Genomic DNA, 20,470 nt, shown 5'->3' on the forward strand with positions numbered 1-20,470 from the left:
ATCCCAAGTTGGCCTTGAGAAGGGGGTGGTGAGCTGCCTTCTTGAACCACGGCGGTGCATGTGGTGTAGGAACACCCGCAGTGCTGTTGGGAGGGAGTTCCTGGATTTTGACCCAGCGACAGTGAAGAAACGGCGATATATTTTCAAGTCAGGTGGTGAGTGACTTGGAGGGGAACCTCCAGTTGATTTTGAGAATGACGCTATCCAATATAGATGCTGAGTACATGGCATGTTTTGCAATTCTGACTTCTCATCGAGGTAAATGATGTGTGCACAAGGCTAACTGCAGTTTGCAAAATAACTATTGGCACAATCGCAAGTTCCATTTAACCATTTTTGCCTTTGGGACTTTCTAAAGCATCACTGATTTCTGATTCAGTTTCTTCAGTCACTTAAAGAATTTCCATCCTGCAAGGTGGCACGGACACAGATTGCTAACACGTAGGTGTTCTATCCCATCTGCCCCAATGGATGGAACTAATCAACCACCAGCTGAAATTGCTGACTCACTGAAATGGAGCCTGGAGCCTTAATCTCAATGTTCCAAGTGTTGATGACTTGTATGAAGTGCATCAGCTGAAGTGCTCAAATTGACCTATTTACTAAAGGCATCTTCCCAAACTTACGAACCAGGTTTTGTCCACTTTAGTGAGTGCTGACCCATCAACACAGTTGATGGGTCTTTGATCTCTGTCGGATAGTTAGAGAACGTATTAAGGCAAGACTAGAAAGCAAAAGACAATCTCCTATTCCAAATGGGATACAAAGCACTGGCGAAAGTGCAAAAAAGATTGTAAGACTGATAGCAGGACTGAAAGGGTACAACTATCAAAGATTGAAAAGACTAAAGTTATTTACTCAAAGACTTGAGAGACAACCTAATGACGGTCTTTAACAGGACTGGATAAAGAATGTTGTGAATGTGTATGGCTGTTTAACAGCCTTGAAGATACTACATGGGCCTTAGTCCATATCACCAATAAATCTTCTAAGGAATTCAAGAGAAACTTCTATACTCAAGACTGGTTAGAATGTGAAACTCGCAACTATAAAAAGTGGTTGATGTAAATTGAGAACTGCAGCGATGCATTTCAGAGAAGTTGGATTTGCACATGTGGGAAAAAGGATTAGCCGGTTAGATTGATGAGATTAGATGAAGTAAGGTAGAGCATTAACATCACAGACCAGTTAGGCTGAATGGTCTTGTTTCTGTTCTACAAATTCTACGTGATCGAAAGAACCTATGAACAACCCCAGGACTAAAGCCGTGACAATCCAGCTTAAAATGAGCAGCAGTGACCTGCCCCACACTGACATGTCCACTGCTTTCTCCCCCCTCTGACCCCCCACACACGATCTGGCATATTCATAACAAAACATGCTCATAACACGGCAAGAGGAAGATCTAGCATTTAAATTGAACCCTTGGGATGGCCCCAAGCATTTGACTGCTGATTAGCACTTTCTGAACTCCAATCATTGTTATTATGGAGGCAAACGTGACAGTTAATTTGTGCCCAGGGTGCCTCAAACAACAATAAGGCCAATGAGCACTTGTTTTCGTGATATTAGCGGAGGGATAAATATTTGCCAGGACACTGGGGGGCACTTTCCTGCTGTTTTTTGAGTGGTGTCAATTAATCTTTAATGCCCTCCTGAGGGGGCAGACAGGGCCTCCATTTAATGTGCTTTCCAAAAGAGTTTGTTGATGGTCAGAATCTTGCCATTATGAAGTAACAGCAACTTTTTGTAAGGGTGGCACTTGTTCTAACGTTATGTATGCCACTAGTATAAACCATTCAGGAAGGGGGTGATCAGACACATCTTGACTCTGTGGGAACATTTAGTGCACAACCAAGTTGCACAAATGGATTGCATTTTAATTTCATCTCCTATGGAATAACAGTATCAATTTCCTAACTCTGTTGGAGCTGATTAAATAGTTAATAACATTGTTAATTTATTAAATTCTTCTATCACTGAACGTAGCCGGCAAGCCGATGTTTTTGTAGATCATCAAATAATGGACCGTGTGCCGATGAAGAGGTCATGGGATCATATCCATATACTGCAGACGGAGGCCATTCGGCCCATCGCGTCTGCACCGACCCTCTGAAAGAGCACTCTATCTAGGCCTACTCCCCCACCCTATCCCCATAACCCTGCGCATTGATCATGGCCAATCCACCTAACCTGCACATGGGAGAAAACCGGTACACCCGGAGTAAACCCATGCAGACACGGGGGGAATGTGAAAACTCCACACGCACAGTCACCCAAGACTGGAATTGAATCCACTTGTCTGGCTCTGTGAGGCAGCACTGCTAACCACTGTGCCGCTGTGCCACCCTCCTGCATTGTGGTTTAATGCAATGTTTGGCTGGACTTATCCAAACACACACACAGGCGTATGCCATGCAGGAATTACTCTCTTTACGAAAGAGAGGGTCTTTGGTGTCATCATTTATGAGACACCCGAAGGTTCATGACAGTGCCCTGAGAATGTCGAGAAAGCAAAGTTGTTAGGGTATATAGACATGAGAATCAAATACAGTAGAATTTTTATTACTCTTTACAAGACAAGATTATGATGGCACAGTGGTTAGCAGTGCTGCCTCACAGCACCAGGGACCCGGGTTCAATGCGTGGGTTTCCTCCGGTGCTCTGGTTTCCTCCCACAGTTTAAACATATGCACGTTAGGTGGATTGACCATTCTAAATTGCCTCTTGGTGCCCCAAAAGGTTAGGTGGTGTTACGGGGATAGGGCGGGGGGCATGGACCTAGGTCGGGTGCTCTTTCGGGGGGTCGGTGCAGATACAATGGGCCGAATGGCCTCCTTCTGCAATGTAGGGATTCCATAACCACGTTATGAAATATCTAGGATACTGTACCCAGTTTTGGTAACCCCCACTTCCCGGCCCAACTTGACACCTAATGGTTGCAGAGACCCTGCCTTTTATACGTGCTTGTACGTACCATGGTATAGATGGAACATCCCATGGAAACCTAGTCCAACACCATGCTCTGCTGAATGTAGAGATAGGAAGCATCAGAAACTCTGACTCAGCCACAGGAACCGGTTCAATACTGGCAATTTTGTGGACGTAACACTTTGATGTATCAAGTTGAAATCCTAGGTTACTGCAAGTTGTTAAATCACACACTTCTATTGACGTTATTTTTTTAAGAAGGGATACTAGGTCTAATTATTTGGTCAAATAAAGCCACATTCATGACAAACTGTGTGGGGCTTTCATTGGTTATGAATAGACTACAATGTGATGTATCTGCTCTGAATTTAAAATATGGAAGCAAATGCCTTCTTAACAAACAGAAACAGAGCTACCACTAGGGGTCCTGTCAGAGCCAAACCTTTGATAGAAAAGATGTAGTTGGATGTTTTTGAGACTGGGAGAATGGAATCGGGATCCCTGTTTTGGGGGGGCGGGGCACAAAATGAGATTCCTTCTGTTTGGTGTCAGTGGTTAACATGTGAGAATTATAGATGAAGAGTGTACAGATTGCTGGGCGGTTTAACAGTTGTTGAAGTGCCATTTCATTACCCCCTTCGTCTGCGTCGAATAGATCTGACTGTAACAATGACAGGACAAATGATTTGTTTTATTGTGACTAATTAAGTAGGTGATGGTATTATGAGGCAGCCGGTGTGGGTGAGAGCACTCGAGGCAGCCTCTGTAACAGCTTGCCTTATTTTGAAAACCCCTCTGCTTCTGTAATCGTTTCACCCACGTCACCTGGAACAGTGATTTGTTGTGGAATGGTGGCACGGAGGCAATGCAGAGAGGCACAGATGAACAGTCTGGAGACACGAGTTCAAATCCCACCTCTGCAGCTAGGAAATTTGGTTAACAAAATAAATCTGGACAAAAACTTGGTACTGGTAATGACGACCTTGAAACTACCAGATTGTCAGTGAAAACTTATTTTGTTCCTAATGTCCTACACGGATGGAAATCCTCTGCCTTGCCCTAATACATGTCTCCAGACCCACAGTCTTAATTGCCTTCTGAAATGATGTAGCAAGCCGCTCGTTTGTCAAAAAGGTGACTCACCACCACCTCCTCGAGGACGATTTGAGGTGGGCGATAAATGTTGGCCTCGTCAGCAACACCCATAGCCCATAACTATTTTGTTTTTAAACCGCAATATTCAATAAGTGGACAAGTGTTGATGTTTATTCTGGATTGGGCAGTGAAGTACAAGCATGAAATATTTTGTTTATTTTATGCAAACTTGGATTTTGCTGCCTCTATGTGAAAGAGACTTTAAAAAAAGACTTGCGTTTATATAATACCTTTCATGACCTAGGGTGCACCACAGTACTTTTCAGCTAATAAAGTACTTGGCACGGTAGCATCGTTTGGAGCAGTTCGGGGACATGTTTATAGAAAGGAAGTTCACTGGTTTTGAGGAGTACGTGGGCAAGTTCCAGCATCCAAGAACTCATCTGTTTGAGTATTATCAGGTGTATAACCTTTTGCATAAGGAGATTCCTTCCTTCTCCTTGGTACCCTTGCCCTCGTTTATGGATAGCGTTCTTTCAACGGTTGAGCTGGGGGAATGGATGATATTGAATATTTATAGTAGGCTTGTGTCGGTGGAGCAAGCTCCATTGGATGAAGTTAAAAGGAAGTGGGAGAGGGAGCTGGGTCAGGCTTTCTGCGGGGAGGGGGTTGGAGGTGCAGTGGAGGGAGGATCTGGACAGAGTCAACTACACCTCCTTGTGTGCTAGGCTCAGCTTGATTCAATTCGAGGTGGTGCATAGAACATATCTGACCAGGGCAAGGATGGGTGCGAGCATTGTTCATGGGGTCCGGCGAATCACCCGCCTATCTTCTGGTCTTGTCCTAAACTTGTGAGCTTTTGAGTCTCCTTCAGCACCATGACAGGGATTCTTGGGCTTGAATTGGAGCCTTGTCCTTTGGTGACTTTCTTCGGGGTCCTGGACTCGCCAGAACTGCAGACGGGCAAAGCCGGGTGCCCTTGCCTTCGTCTCATTAATATCCCAAAGTCGAGTTCTGCTTGGGTGGAGGACTCCGGCTCCACCCAGTGCCTCGTCTTGGTTAAGTGACCTTATGGAGTTTTTGCACTCACAAAAGGTAAAGTACATCATGAGGGGTTCAGCAGAGGGTTCTATTCGAGGCAGCAGCCTTTTATTTCCTATTTCAGGGAGCTGGTCACATCAGATGTTAAGGGGGGGGTGGGTTTCGGGATTTGTTTTGGGTTTTGTCTTTGTTGTTTTTCTTTGTGGGTGTTGTGGGTGTCGTGGGGGGGCGGGGGGAGTTGGTTAAGTCTAGAATTGTAATTGTATTTGTTGTGAGGAGATGGTCGCGCACCTTGTGGAATATGCCTTTGAAAAACCGTCTGGAGTGAGATGTAATGGTTTTTGCCGAGGTTCATCCTGAGCAGCTCTGACGCAGAACGTTGCGCTCTATTGGCTGTTTCCAGGGACGCACAATGGAACAAACATCAACTGCTGCTGGAAGATCATCAACTCGGTGACAAGTTGTTCTTCAGCCTGCCCAAAACCTGTGTATCTTCCAGTGCAAAGAATTGTCCTCAACCTAGTGTTGCAGTTTGGCACATTCCAAAGTCCAGGACCATATGCTGAGGGACGCACTCAAGCTTGCGGCAGCCACCGCCCAGGCTCAATGGTGAAAGGCCACTGTGTAAGGCCTTTCAGCTAATGTACACCGAGGGACTGGAAACTGTGTAAGATCCCCATTGGGCTGTGTGCTTAACCTTAACTGTGTGCAACTGTATTGATGCAGTGCAGAGTACAATATCACCGATGTACATAGTTCAAACAGAATTGTACTGCCTGTAATGAACATATTGAAATGTTTGCAATGTTCTCATTACTGAATTGAAGCATTTTGGAGTGCATTGTGATCTCTGGGGAAAATGTGAATATCATTGCACTTTTCTGTTGTGACAATTTGAAATGTTTTGTAATGTGTATTTAAGATATTTTATGAATAAAGTATATTTTTGCAACAAAAAAGATTTCACTTTGACATGTTCTTCGAAATGTTGAAATACAGACACTGTTGTGTAGGCAAATCCAGCGGTTTACTCTCTCAGCAAAGTGCAAGAAGAATGAAAGATCAAACATTTTTTTCATGTTTGGTTGTTTGAGGGAGGAATATTGACTGCGACCCAAGAGAAGCCCCTGTTCTTTCTGGTATACTGCCATGGGATCATACTTTTCCATCTGAAACTCTGAAACAGGGAAACTGATCTCAGTTTAACACCTAACCCAAAAGATAGCACCCGTGACATTGCAGCATTCCGTCAGCACTGTACGTAATTGCCTGCCAAGGTTAATTGAGATGATATTGCAATGGCACTGATCTAATAGCCCAGAGCTGATGGAGCCAAGGTCTATCAGAATTAAATTTATTTCATATAAATTCATAGAATCCATAAAATCGCTACAGAGCAGAAGGAGGCCATTCAGTCCGTCGAGTCTGCACCAACCCTCCAAAAGAGCACCCTATCCCCATAACCTTGCCTAATCTGCACATCTTTGGAAACTAAGGGGCTATTATTTTTAGCATAGCCAATCCATCTGACCTGCACACCTTTAGACTGTGGGAGACAACTGGAGCACCCGGAGGAATTCCCCGCAGACACTGGGGGAATATGCAAACTCCACACAAACTCCATGGTTGGAATCAAACACGGGTCCCTGGCACTCTGAGGCTGCAGTGTTAACCACTGTGCCACCGTGCCGGCCAATGTTTCAAGTGGATGATAAAGGGCTGTGGAGAGCGTGTGGAGATGTTTCGACTGCTTTTCGCAAAGAGCTTGTACAGACATGATCGGCTTCATGGTTGTTTGCTGAGCTATAAACATTTGTGGTTTTGTTGTGTGTTTTAAGCCCGGATCAGCAAATTTGTCTCTTCTGCATTGAGACTACCACCAAAGGGAACCAAGCTAGCACTTGTATGTATCCTTCTGTTAAAGAATGAGATAGAAATTATACTTCACATTTCTAATTGGCTAATTGGTAAAATGTTTTGTGAGGAAATGTGCTTTGCATCTTGAGTAATCCTCTGCAACAATTTATTGTTCAAAGGCCCTTCTGGAGCATTATAAAGCAAAATTTGACACCAAGCTACAGCGACATATCGATGACTAAAACCTTGGCTAAAGAAGTAGATTTTAAGGACTTTCTTAAAGGAGGAAAGCAAGGAGGAAGGAGCAGGGGATGTCGCAGTGGGAATTCCAAAACTTGGGGCATTGGCAGCTGAAGGCATAGCCACAGATGATGGAGAGATGAAAATCGGATGTTCAAGAGGCTGGGGTTAGAAGAGCACAGCTGGTTCGGAGGAATGTGAAGCTGGAGGAGATTATAAAGATGAGGAGTGGTGAAAAATTGCAACGGCATGGGAGCTAACAGTATCTGGACAATAGTACTGAAGACTTCTGCTCCAGAACGTGCTCCATCCATTGCCAAGCTGTTCCAGTACAGCATTGGCATCTACCCGACAACGTGGAAAATCGCCCAACTATTTACTATCATGTCCTGTCCACAAAAAGCAGGACAAATCCAATTGCTGGCCCATCTGCATCCCCTCGATCGTCAGCAAAGTCATGAAAAGTGTCCTCAACAGAGATATCAAGCGGAGTTTACTCAACAATAGCCTGCTCACTGGTCAGTTTGGGTTCCGCAAGGACCACTCAGCTCCTGACCTCATTACACTCTTGATCCAATATGAAAAGAGCTGAATTCCAGGAGTGAAACCAAGAGTGACTGCCCTTGACATCAAGACAGCATTTGACTAAGTGTGGCATCAAGGATCCTAGCAAACTTGAAATTAATAGATATCATGGGAAACTCTCCACTGGTTGGAGTCATACCCAGTACAAAGGAAGATGGGTGTTGAAAATCAATTACCTCAGTCCCAGGACGTTGCTGCAGAGTTCCTCAGGGCAGTGTCCTAGACCCAATCATCTTCAATTGCTTCATTAATGACCATCCCTCCATCATAAGATCAAAATTGGAGATGTTTGCTGATGCTTGCGAAATGTTCAGTACTGTTTGTGATTCCTCAGATATAGGAACAGTCTTTGCCAATATGTAGCAAGACCTGGACAATATCCAGGCTTGGACTGACGAGTGGCAAGTTACATTTGCCAGACAATGACCATCCCCAACAGGAGAGAATCCAACCATCTCCCTTTGACATTCAGTGACATTACTGTCGCTGAATTCCCCCCCCCCCAAAATCAACATTCTGGGGTTTACTATTGACTAGAAATTGAACTGGACCAGCCATATAAATGCAGTGGCGACAAGAGCAGGTCAGAGGCTGGAAATTCTGTGGTGAGTAACTCACCTCCTGACTTCCTGAAGCCTGTCCACCATCTACAAGGCACAAGTCAGCAGAGTGATGGAATAGTCTCCACTTGCCTGGATGAGAGCTATTCCAACAACACCATCCAGGACAAAGCAGCCTGCTTGATTGCATCCCATCCACAAACATTCACTCCCTCTACTAATGATGCACACTGGCAGCCATGTGTTACATCTACAAGATGCGCTGCAGCAAGTCACCAAGGCTCCTTCAGTACCTTCCAACTTGTGACCTCTATCGCCTCTAAGGACAAGGGCAACTGATACATGGGAACATCACCATCTGCAAGATCCCCTCCCAACCACTCACCATCCTGACTTGGACTCACTGAGTCCAAATCCTGGGACTTCCTGACAGCACTGTGGGTGTACCTCCATCACCTGGACTGCAGCAGTTCAAGAAATCAGCTCACCACCACCACCTTCGAGGGCAATTCAGGATGGGCAATAAATGCTGGCCTTGCTAGGACACCCACATCCCATGGAAGGACTTTTTTTTTAAAAAAGGGCCGTGGAGGGATTTGAAAACAAGGATGAGAATTCAAAAATTGAGGTGTTGCTTAAGTAGGAGTCAATGTCGTTCAGCAAGCAAAGGGGTGACCAATGAATGAACTTGGTGCAAGTTAGGGGACACGCAGTAGAGTTTTGAATGACCTCAAGCTTACAGAAGTGTGGACTTTGGTGGGCCCGGAGTGCATTAGAATAAATAGGTCTGAGTGACGAGGGAAAGGGTGAGGGATTTAGCATTGGATTGTGTTGTATTTAGACAATACTACATGGCTGGAAATAGTCAGTCATGATGATGGCATGGTCGGAGTGTGGTCAGAAGCTCATCGCAGGGTTACATATAACGCCAAACAACAATCTGGTTGACTTGGTGTTGCCAAGAAGTCACTAATTTTATGCCTTTAAATTTTGTTTCCTCCCCCCACTCCCAAGCTTTTGTTTCTTGGGTTTTCCCCTCCAGAACTGACAAAAGAATGTTGATTATATCAATTGTTTCAATCAAAAGACCCATGTAGCTAATGATTTTCACATGTTTTAGGGTTATAGTCAGGGTTATCCATGTGTTTCTTGTAATGTTTGAATTTGTCCATGTCTCAACTTCTGTGAAGGATCTTTTGTTAACCTGCAGTTTGTGTTGAAATAAAACCCAGCTTGGAATGTGGGTGGTGGTGAAGCACTTTATCGAGAAACTGTTTTGACTGCAGGAACCCAAGGTCTGTCATCAGGGAGCTTTACCGTGGTTTATTTGGTAAAGGGGATGTGTAACTAGACTACTTAGACCAGCAGGGCGCAGATTCCATCCCTAGCCTGTTCGGGTCACAATCTGAATTTGCAGCCTGGTACCATGGAACTGTACTCTCGCATGAGCTGCTGTGCTCAGAAAAAGAAGAGTGTACAAAGTGGGTGGAGGAATGCTATCGATCCACATATTGGATAATGGATAAGTGCTACTTAAATGCTTGATGCAGCTTGTGCTCTTTCCTAGAATATTACTCTAATGCATTTCTAGTCATGGTTATAGATCTGTGGTGCTTTGTTTCCTTGCTCCCTTTTCCTCTTCCAGTGACGAATTGGATCAAGATGATCCTGGACTGTTGAGCAATGCTAGAATATCCTTCACTGTTTGATTCTGTCAATTTCTTAAGGTCTACATGCATTTATGATTCCAGGTGATCTTGAAAGACTTGGAGGTGCTGGCAGAAATTGCTTCCTCACCAGCAGGGCAGACAGAAGGACAGGATTCGTATGAGAGCATCAGCACCCAAAGTAACCAATCAGAGCTGCACATTCCCGTTTCTGCCTCCACGCCATTGAGCTCTTCCAGTAAGTATCAAGTCGGTCCATATCTATAATGCTCCAGAATCCCAGATAAGTCAGCTCAGAAACCTGCGTATGTGGCTGCCCACTCGAGATACGGTTGCAAAGGACATGTCTTTTAATTAAAATGTTGCACTCTTTGAATGAAACCTCATTCAGGTATTTGTAATTACAAGACCATTTATCTGTGCAGTTTTTCAAATGACGGCAGCTTAAATTCATATAGTGTCTCTAATGTAGTAAAACACATCTAGGTGCTTCACCAGAGAATTAGCAGGCAAACAATAACATTGTCATGTGAAGTCATGTTAGATCAAGTGATAAAATATTATGTATTGAGCCTTTTAAAGGAGGATAGAGTGGTAGAGAGGTTCAGTGAGGGTATTCCAGGGCTTTGGTAGCTGAAAGGTCAACAAGACCATTTGTTCAACTAACAACATTTGAGGCAAAGATCAGTGAAGACTGGGCATTAAAGTACGGTTGCAAGGCTTTAGGAAAAGAGTGCACAGGTGGGGCTAATTGGTTAGATCCTCTAAAAAGCTGGCAAAGGTACAAGGTGCTGAATGGCCTCCTTCAGTGCTCTTTGGTTCTGTGCTGTATAGGTTAGAATGTCCTAAAGAAGTGCAAAACCACTGTCGTCTTACAAAGGAGGCTAATTGCAGTTTCACATATTTCAGCCAGCTTGAGTATCTGATTTTGAATCTTAAAATCAACTTCTCGGCTCAGTCTATAGGGGATCTAGTCTTGAATATAAAGAATCACAGTAATATAAATGTGGGAATTATATACCCCCTTAAGTTGCAGGGGTGGCAAGAATTGGGCCGCACGGTAGCATTGTGGATAGCACAATTGCTTCACAGCTCCAGGGTCCCAGGTTCGATTCCGGCTTGGGTCACTGTGCGGAGTCTGCACGTCCTCCCCGTGTGTGCGTGGGTTTCCTCCGGGTGCTCCGGTTTCCTCCCACAGTCCAAAGATGTGCGGGTTAGGTGGATTGGCCATGATAAATTGCCCTTAGTGTCCAAAATTGCCCTTAGTGTTGGGTGGGATTGCTGGGTTGTGGGGATAGGGTGGAGGTGTTGACCTTGGGTAGGGTGCTCTCTCCAGGAGCCGGTGCGGACTCGATGGGCCGAATGGCCTCCTTCTGCACTGTAAATTCTATGAAAAAAGTAGAAAGTCTTCATGCTGAGCATTAGATTGATGGGATCACCTCTGTGGCCACCTGGTTGAACCAAACGAGTGTTTGGCTGCAACTTCAGCCCCCTATCTCAGCCATGCTGTCAGACAGCAGGCAGGTAACAAACAGAAACAAGACCCTGCCTGAGGGAGAAGAGAGTCACCTGCTCACCGCATTCTTCCCCCGCTATGGTACTTGACTCATAGTATTGGAGGCAAAGAGGGAAGTCACTTGAGTGCCCACTTTGTAGGAAATGACATAAGCCACAACATTTAAGGGCTGAAGTATTGATCTCTGCCATCCATGAACCCCATTTCACCAAAATAGTACTGGGGCTGTGAGAACTCACTTGTATTCCCTTGAATCTAAAACAAAAATGAAGGGATGATCTAATTGAGATATATGTGTTGACTTTGGATGTTATGATAATTAAAATAATTGACGGGTTGATGAAGAGAAACTACTTCACCTTGGGCAAAGGCGTTTAACGTTAAAATTCAGGGATGGTATCAGGGACCACTTGTTTATGCAAAGGGGAGTGGTAGTCTGGTAACCCTCCCCAAAAAGATGGTGAGGCTCGGGGACTATTGAAAATTGCAATATTGGGATTGATAGATTTTGATAGGGGAAAGCATTAAGGATTGCAAGGCAGGTAGATGGAATTAAGGCACTGATCAGCAGTGATCTTGTTGAATGATGGAACGGGATCAAGGGGCTGAATGGCCACACCTTCTTCCTGTGCTCCTTTTGCTTTCTCGTTGTAGCTGAACACCGTTGGGCAGTTTCTTTTGAAATTTGGAATCTACTGCTCTTTCCTTTATGATCTCACTTGGCTCCAGGGACGTGATCCTTCAGCTCACATTTAGTTCTCACATTTAGCTTTGATGCTTCTTTCTCGATTGAGTGTAATTCACGCAGTCTTTATTGGTGATTTTCTTGATATTTCACTCTGAACATCATGGCTCGGGGTGTTGCTGGAGAATGTGAAAATGGGAATAATACTTTAAGAATGGACTCTTGGCACTTTTCATCGCCAGTCCACCAAATTGGTGCCCCGGCACAGCTCATATCTGTACTTAAAGCACTGAGTCCGGATTTATCCATAGTGTCTTGTTTTCCCAGGGGCTTTTTAGTTAGAATGTTTTTGCAGTGCTGTTTCCGCTTCAGCTGGGATTTTTCTTTGATGGTTTTGTTTCTGTGTTGACTAAGCCAGTGAGGCACCTCTTTTGTTAACAGCAAGCAGTTTAAAATGACATTGCGTGCAGTGAGAGTAAGCTGGCAGCACTGGGCAGAGTCCCTGTCTGGACAAAATGCAGCCAAACTCTCCTTCCAGCCCCTTCTGATTTTACTCCTGTGCTCTTTTGAAGGCGCTTGCATATAACTGCAGTTATCAGCTGCCCTTTGGCATGTTGTCTGAGTGGATGTTTTCCATGGGCTAGTCTGCATAATCAATATCTAGGACATTTAACTGAAGAGGGCATCTCAGTTGAGCCCAACACTATTCCCAACAGATGTCCATTCCAGCAGAAACTCTCTTGGCGGCCTCCTGTCCTCTAACACCCTCTCGCTGCAAACTATAACTCATCCACAACTCTGCAGTTCATCCTCCAATGCCCCTGCTCTGTTGTCCAGCTAGTTGTGTGGCATTGTATTTCCTGGATTATTTCTATCTACCCAGTCAAAGTGTTTGCTACAATGGTTTTGCTTATCCCTCCAAATTGTTGTCTCTCGTTTGCTCAGGGTCTATACTTGACCCCCTCCTACATCTCACCTAAACTCTCTGGCGATTATCGAAAAATGCAATGTTGGTATCTATATGTAAGCTGACAACACCAAACACAACCTCCCCATCACCTTTCTTGATACTTCCACTGCCTATGTGCTCATCCGATATCCAGTAATATACAAGTTTAAATTTCCTCTAATTCAACATTGGGAAGACTGAAGCCATTATCCTTGGCCTCCTTCCAAACCTGTTTTCTTAGTTGCCTATTCCACCCTCCTCCCACTGTTTACTATCTAAGCTGAACCAGACTGTTCGCAACCTCTTTTGTTCAATCCACTGTTGACGTTTTAACCAATGTTACCTCTAATTCTTTTTGTTTTAAGTGCCCAGGCCCTTCCAATTTTTTAGTCTGGTGCAGTAACTCAAAGGGTACTTGTGTGCAGTGGGCATGGTAACTTAGGATTGCTGTGCAGCTGAGAGAGAACCTCACCGACATAATATTACTTGCCTGTACTCGCCTCAGCTTGTCTGCTGCTAAAGGCTTCATCCGTGCTTTTGTTGCCTCTAGATTTAACTATTCAGTGCTCTTTTTGTCGGCCTCTGTTGCCCCCTCTAATCCTTCAGCGTTCACAAGTCACATGTCTCACAAACTACACAAGAGTAATGGTATTCACTGAAAGACTCTTTAGTTGTACTAATATATCACACAGACTTTAAACTCGATGAATGTCACTCAGATTATTTTGGCATATAGACTCTTTAACTCAATGTATGTCACGCAGACTCTTCTAACTCAATATACTAATAAATGTTATTCAACTCTTGAATCAAACTCAAGTATCACCCCAGCAAACCAGCTGGCCTGGCTCTTCTCCCGGGTGCTTCACTGGTCTCCTGAGTACTTGACTTGGGGTTGTCTTCTGTGATGGTTGTTCCCAGGGTTTGGCTCCTGAGGCTACGATTTCCTGTACCTTTATCCAATTTCTTCAGTCTCCTAGAATGTCCGATTGTGTATGTATAAGACCCTCATGCAGCTCAGCCATTCTTCCTGAAGGTCTGGTAAAAAGGATGCACCTGTTTCATATTCCCTATGCAGTTCCTCATCTTAACAGCCCTTTGCAATCACAAAGGTCAGATGACCCTCTTGCTCAGGATCTGCAAATGTCTGTGCTTGTCTAGCTCCAGAATTCCTTCCCCCTTTTGCTACGAAGATGTTATCTTTTGCTGATGACCTTTCTTGTGGTTCACCACGGTTGGTCTTGTGTCTGGGTACCTGTGGTTTCTATCATTGTGCACTTGTTATTGTAGTACTTAACCATATTTCCCATCATGCAATCTGGTTTGGCTACACCTCACCTCAAACACTCCATGTGCATTAACTCATCCAAAAATCTGCTGGCCATGTCCTAAATCACACTAAGTCCTGTTCACCCATTATGCCTGTGATGGCTAACCAACATTAACTCCTGGTCCGGCAACACTTTTGATTTGTAAATGATCAGTGTTCATGTTCATATTACTCTTTGGCCTCACCTTCCCATCTTCCTAACCCCCTTCACTTAGAAAATCTCTGAGGTCTCTGTATTCTACCAACTCTGACCTTGTGTATTCCTCGCGCCCTTCATCCCACCATTGATAGCCAGGATTCAAACGTCTAGGTCTGATCTCTGAAATTCCCTCTTTTAATCCCTCCAAATTCCTGAGGACCCGCTGGCAGAGGCTTTTAATCACCGATCCTAATGCCTTTGGCTTGGTATCAATTTTTGTCCAACTATAATCCTGTGAAGTGCCTTGGGATGTTTATTGCATTAAAGGCGCTATATCAATGCAAATGTATCTTATCCCACAACAACCCTGCCCACCTCACCCTTGCTATCACGCTGTTGCGTTTTGTTGTATTTTTGAGAAGTTTGCAGTTATTTATTGTAGCACTAGTACTGTCGCATGAGGTAATTTAACTCCGTACACTCCAAAATCAAATCTGACACTTTCCTGGCCAGAGCGGGTCGTGTATTGCACTATTGTGTACATTTAATCACTCAGCGATCGCAGGAGCTTTTGTGATTTTTGAAGAGTAGCTTTTGGACTAGTGGAATGTCTAGATCTTGTTTATGAAATGAAAAAATTAGTCTGCTAAAATTCATTCAATGACTAGAACAAACAGAAACATTAGTCACTCACCATGCCCAAAAAAAGTGTTCAAACTTGATTGGAAGGAAGCAAGCTTAGGGCAGATGACTTGCATTGTAAATAAAGAGACAAGAATAAAAATTGTATGAGGACTCTTGGAGTGAGGTGGTGGATTGTCAATTCGTGGCTGCTTAATTTGAGTTCTTCTCTGGCAAAATAGTCATGTAGTCCCGTTGAGTAACTAATCATTGATAAATAGGAGGTAGTCTTGCTGAGGAGGTCAACAGTAGCCCTTTGTGAATGAGAGTCTCTGCCTGTTGGAACGGTTGCCCTCAAACAATAAAGGAGAGTTGGGCCTTGCACCCCGCAAGGTGGATTTTTATTAGGATGGCATGGTGGCGCAGTAGGTTAGCGGGTTACGGCGCTGAGGACCCGGATTCGGCCCCAGGTCACTGTCCATGTGGAGTTTGCACATTCTCCCCGTGTCTGCATGGGTCTCACCATCACAAAACCCAAAGATGTGCAGGATGGGTAGATTGGCCGTGCTAAATTCCCCTTAATTGGAAAAAAAGAATTGGATACTCTAAATTTATTTTTTAAAAGTGGCTTTTTATTAGATGTAAATTTAGGCGGCATGGTGGTTAGCACTGTTGCTTCACAGTGCCAGGGACCTGTGTTCAATTCCTGGCTTGATTTACTGTGCGGAGTCCACACGTTCTCCCCGTGTCTCTTCCGGGTGCTCCGGTTTCCTCCCACAAGTCCCGAAATACGTGCTGTTAGGTGAATTGGACATTCTGAATTCTCCCTCTGTGTATCCGAACAGTCGTAGTGTGGCGACTAAGGGATTTCCACAGTAACTTCATTGAGTGTCAATGTAAGCCTACTTGTGACACTAATAATGATGATTATTATTATTAAATGTTGGCCACTGGAAACTGATGACTCTTTTTGGACTAAATTCTTTTGCTGAACTTTTCCCCTTTTGTTCCTTCGATGTTGCCAGCAAGTTGTCCAATGTGCCGTTCTCCTCCCTGAGTCATTGCTGTGGTGAGATCAAGTTGCCAAATGCATTCTCCTACCCAACTAAATTTTTTCAAAGCATCAGTACCTTTTCCCTGGTGGTATTTTATAACCCAAGTTTTGCATCATTAAATTATTGTTTTCTGATGTCCCTTTCCTTTTCCCTCTTTTTCAACCTTGGTGTCTGACATCATTGGCCTGACGCCTCACCCTACACTCCTCAGTAATAAAATAAAAATAGAGTCTCCTGTTTGAAGGGACCAGCGCAATAAAGTTCAGAGGTTAGCAGGTATTGTATATCCACAGGATCTATGCTGTGTCCATCTTAATGGTTCTAGATCATTAGGAGGAAGTCTGCATGTTTAAATTGCGGGTCAAATGACATGATGTTGGATTTAATGTTACCACATGTAGAATCATAGAATGGTCACAGCACAGAAGGCATCCATTCTACTCATTGTGTTTGTGCTGGCTCTCTGCAAAAACTACTCACCTAGCCCTACTCCCCAACCCTTTTCCCTTCAGATAATCAGCCAATTCTCTTTTGAAAACCAGGATTGATTCTACCTCCACCATGCTCTCCAGGCATTGCATGCCAGATCCAAACAACCCGCTGTGTAAAAAGGTTTTTCCTCTTGTCAATGTTGCCCTTGCCAGTCACATTAACTCAGTGCTGTCTGATTCTTGATGCTTTTGCTAATGGGGACAGTTTGCCCCATCTATTCTGATTGATTTTGAACACCTTTATCAAATCTCGAATGGATCTGATCCGATTCTGCTGACTTATTAAGTGCAGTCAGCATCTCTAATATCTCTTTATTCACTGTCTCAGCTACCTACACTTTTTTTTACAGCACCTTGTTCATCGGTAAAGACAAATGCAAAGTACTTTTTTAGTACCTCAGCCATGCCCTCAGCCTCCATGCACAAATCCCTTTTTTGGTCAGCTAGCAATACTGCATCACCTATGACAACCCCCCCCCCCCAACTATTTATATTGCTGAAGAAGGCGTTTGGATTCATTTTTACTTCGGTTTTCAGTTTTTACTTCTACTTTGTTTTTGCTTGTCATTTTTTTGCCTCCCTTCGGATCTTTTTCTTTAGTATTCAGCCAGGGTCTCATTTGTATAATCAACCTGGCATCTGTCATACACACCATTTTTCTGCTTCATCATCTCCTCTGTCTCTCTTTGTACTCACTCCTGTTTGTTCAAACAGTGCAGAACAAATACGAGGGCTGTCTACAGATTTGTGCTGGGGCATAATTCTGCTTTTCTGCTCAAGTAGAGCAGATAGCTCTTATGTGGGGATAGAATCATTCCCACTCGATTGCCATGGAAACTGACTGTAAATGCAACCTGCAACCATTTTGCTAGAAAAGAGCATTTCATTGCAGTGCTGCTAAGAACTCCCAGATTTCCTCCTTTTGTGCCCCTTATATATTTCCATGAACACCGGCACCTATTGATGCTAAATTGAGATATTATGTGATCCACGTTGTTTAATTTTTAGCTTACCTCGTATACCATGACTAAAAATTCGACATTTCAAAATTGGTGTTGAGGATATATTTTAAGAAGATGGTTATTTAGTTAATTTCATAGAATTTGCAGTGCAGAAGGAGGCCATTTGGCCCATTGAGTCTGCACCGGCCCTTACAAAGAGCACCCCACTCAAGCCCACATATCAAGTATAGACAAATCCTAACCCAGTAACCCCCACTTAACCTTTTTTGGACACTAAGGGCAATTTAGCATGGCCAATCCACCTAGCCCGCACATCTTTGGATTGTGGGAGGAAACCGGAGCACCTGAAGGAAACCCACGCACACACGGGGAGAATGTGCAGACTGCCCACAGACAGTGACCCAAGCCAGGAATCGAACCCGAGACCCTGGCGCTGTGAAGCAACTGTGCTAACCACTATGCTATCCCTGACGGCATTGCGATATTGTCTATTAAATACTGGAAGTGTTATGAAATAGTACACGGCAAGCTCCCACAGCAACATGATAATGATCAAAAAATCTATTCTTGGATGTTGTTGAGGAATGAGTATTGACCAGGACACCAAGCAGAAGGCTCCCCTGCTCATCGAAGTAGCAGTAGCGTTGTGCAATCTTTTATGTGCAATTGAGAGAATGGCCAGCATCTCTGTTTAATGTCAAAAGACAGCCATTTGCTCAGAGTGGTGGCTTAGATTTTGTCAAGGAACTCCACCACCTTCTGACTCAGCTAAGAGTGCTGCAGCTGAGATATAGCTGACCAGATAGAGTGTTGGGGAATGTACTGAGTACAATAGTATAGTGGTTCTTTCTTTGGATCAATAGTCCAGAAGTATAGACAAATGATCCAGAGATATGAGTTCATATCCCATCTCACCAGCCAGGGAATGTAAATTCAATTAATTAAATTTTGAATAAGAAGCGAACATCAATGATGATTATCATAGGGGTGGCACAGTGGTGCAGCGGTTAGTATTGCTGTTTCACAACACCGAGGACCCAGGTTCGATCCCAGCCCCACATCACTCTCCTTGTGGAGTTTGCACATTCTCCTCGTGTCTGTGTGGGTCCCACCCCCACAACCCAAGGATGTGCAGGGAAGGTGGATTGGCCAGGCTAAATTCCCCCTTAATTGGAGAAATTATATTAAAAAAATAAAATAATATTGATCATGAAACTACTTGATCATTGTAAAAAACCCATCTAGTTCACTAATGGCTGTTAGGGAAGAAAATCAGCCAACCTTACCTGGTCTGGCCTACATGTGACTCCAGGTAAGGAAGGCAGATTTCCATCTCGAAAGGACAAGTGAATTAGATGGATTTTTATGACAATCCGGCGGTGTCAATGTCACCATTACTGATAAAGGTGTTGATCCCAGATTTATGTAATTATAATTAAGGACAACACCTGAGATTAATAGCTATGATCTGAAGCTATTGAAATCCGTGTTAATCACAAAGGGTTGTAAACTATCTTAATGAGTAATGAGATGCAGTTTCTCAACATTCTGCTGAGCTTCTTTGGAGAAAGTGTAGAAGATTAAGGACAGGAATGTCAGAATGGGAGTGAGGCAGAAAATCAAAATGGCAAGCAAAGCTCAGGATCACACCGAGGTGTTCAGCAACACAATCAGTAAAGCTGCATTTGGTCTCATTGAAGTAAAAAAAAACACGTCATAAGCAGTGAATGGCAGACTAAATTACATGAAGCACAAGTAACTAACCATACGTCATTCCTTCACTGTCGCTGGATCAAAATCCTGGACCTCCCTTCCTAACAGCAGTGTGGGTAAAACCTACACCACATTGACAGCACCACCTTCTCGAGGGAGTTAGGGATGGGTAACAAATGTTGGCTATTTACTGTTCCACATCGCTGAGTCTTTTGAATCATCATCTGGGATCTTCTACTTAACCCAAAGCTTCCTGCACAATCTCGCGGGTGTGTGAAGCCTTAATTCCCATTACGAGTTGAAGAGTCTACTGAATAAAGAATGTGTAAAAATGTCTTCAGGCAAGCTATCAGGTGCATAAAAAAATCTAATTCCAACAGTATTTGAAGTGGTGAAAATAAGACCTTGTGATCTTAACCTTCTCAGCACGAGCGGCAGAAAGGGGAAGAAGGAATCCTGGACCGTTCCTGTCCCTGGTTCCTTGAGCTCTTTCTATTCAACAGTCAAATGTTGACATAATGGAAACAAAAGAAAAGAGAAACATTTCAAGGTGTGATATAATTATGAGAATCTTTAGGAAAGGTTTGGAGTGAATGATTTGTATGCAGAATTGATTCCAAGTGTAGTACAGTTTATAAAAACAAACAAATAACCTTAGAGTCAATGGTGCAGAATGCAAATATTCAGCTTCGCGGTTTGAGTGAAGCCTGATGATTTATTCCATCGTGACTGCTTGTCTTGGTGTATCTGATAAGCAGAGCATCCCTTCAACTCTCTGAGTTGGGGAGGTGGTGTGTGGAGGAGATGCAACAGGACAGCTCTTCTGGCATTGTATTGCTTTCTCTGCGTTTGCACCAGGCCACCTCAAAACTCAAACCAATTGATGTGTGAAGCAAACCATGCAGATACCCCACTGTTGAAACCACTGGTTGTTTTCTTTTCTGAAAAAGCAGTCCATGAGGCCGGCTCTAATCTCCCTTGAACGCTCTGCAAGAGGTTGTATCCTTGCGTCAACTCAATCACTTCAGATTTT

At 43.9% G+C, this 20,470-nt stretch overlaps 1 protein-coding gene across 4 annotated transcripts in view; it reads left to right on the plus strand.

Moving 5' to 3' along the window:
• Window positions 1-20,470, plus strand: part of vac14 (vac14 homolog (S. cerevisiae)) — a 442,569-nt gene that overhangs the window by 206,248 nt on the left and 215,851 nt on the right. For all 4 annotated transcript variants that reach the window (XR_011949565.1, XM_072518576.1, XM_072518578.1 and 1 more), the window contains one exon: window positions 10,061-10,214. Coding sequence is in view for 3 of the 4 variants with exons in the window: in XM_072518576.1 (XP_072374677.1) it covers window positions 10,061-10,214 (154 nt within the window). In the remaining variant the exon portion in view is untranslated. The remainder of the gene's footprint in view (window positions 1-10,060; window positions 10,215-20,470) is intronic.

This window comes from Scyliorhinus torazame, chromosome 10, assembly GCF_047496885.1.
Source record: "Scyliorhinus torazame isolate Kashiwa2021f chromosome 10, sScyTor2.1, whole genome shotgun sequence".
In the NCBI taxonomy this organism is placed as follows: Eukaryota; Metazoa; Chordata; class Chondrichthyes; order Carcharhiniformes; family Scyliorhinidae; genus Scyliorhinus; species Scyliorhinus torazame.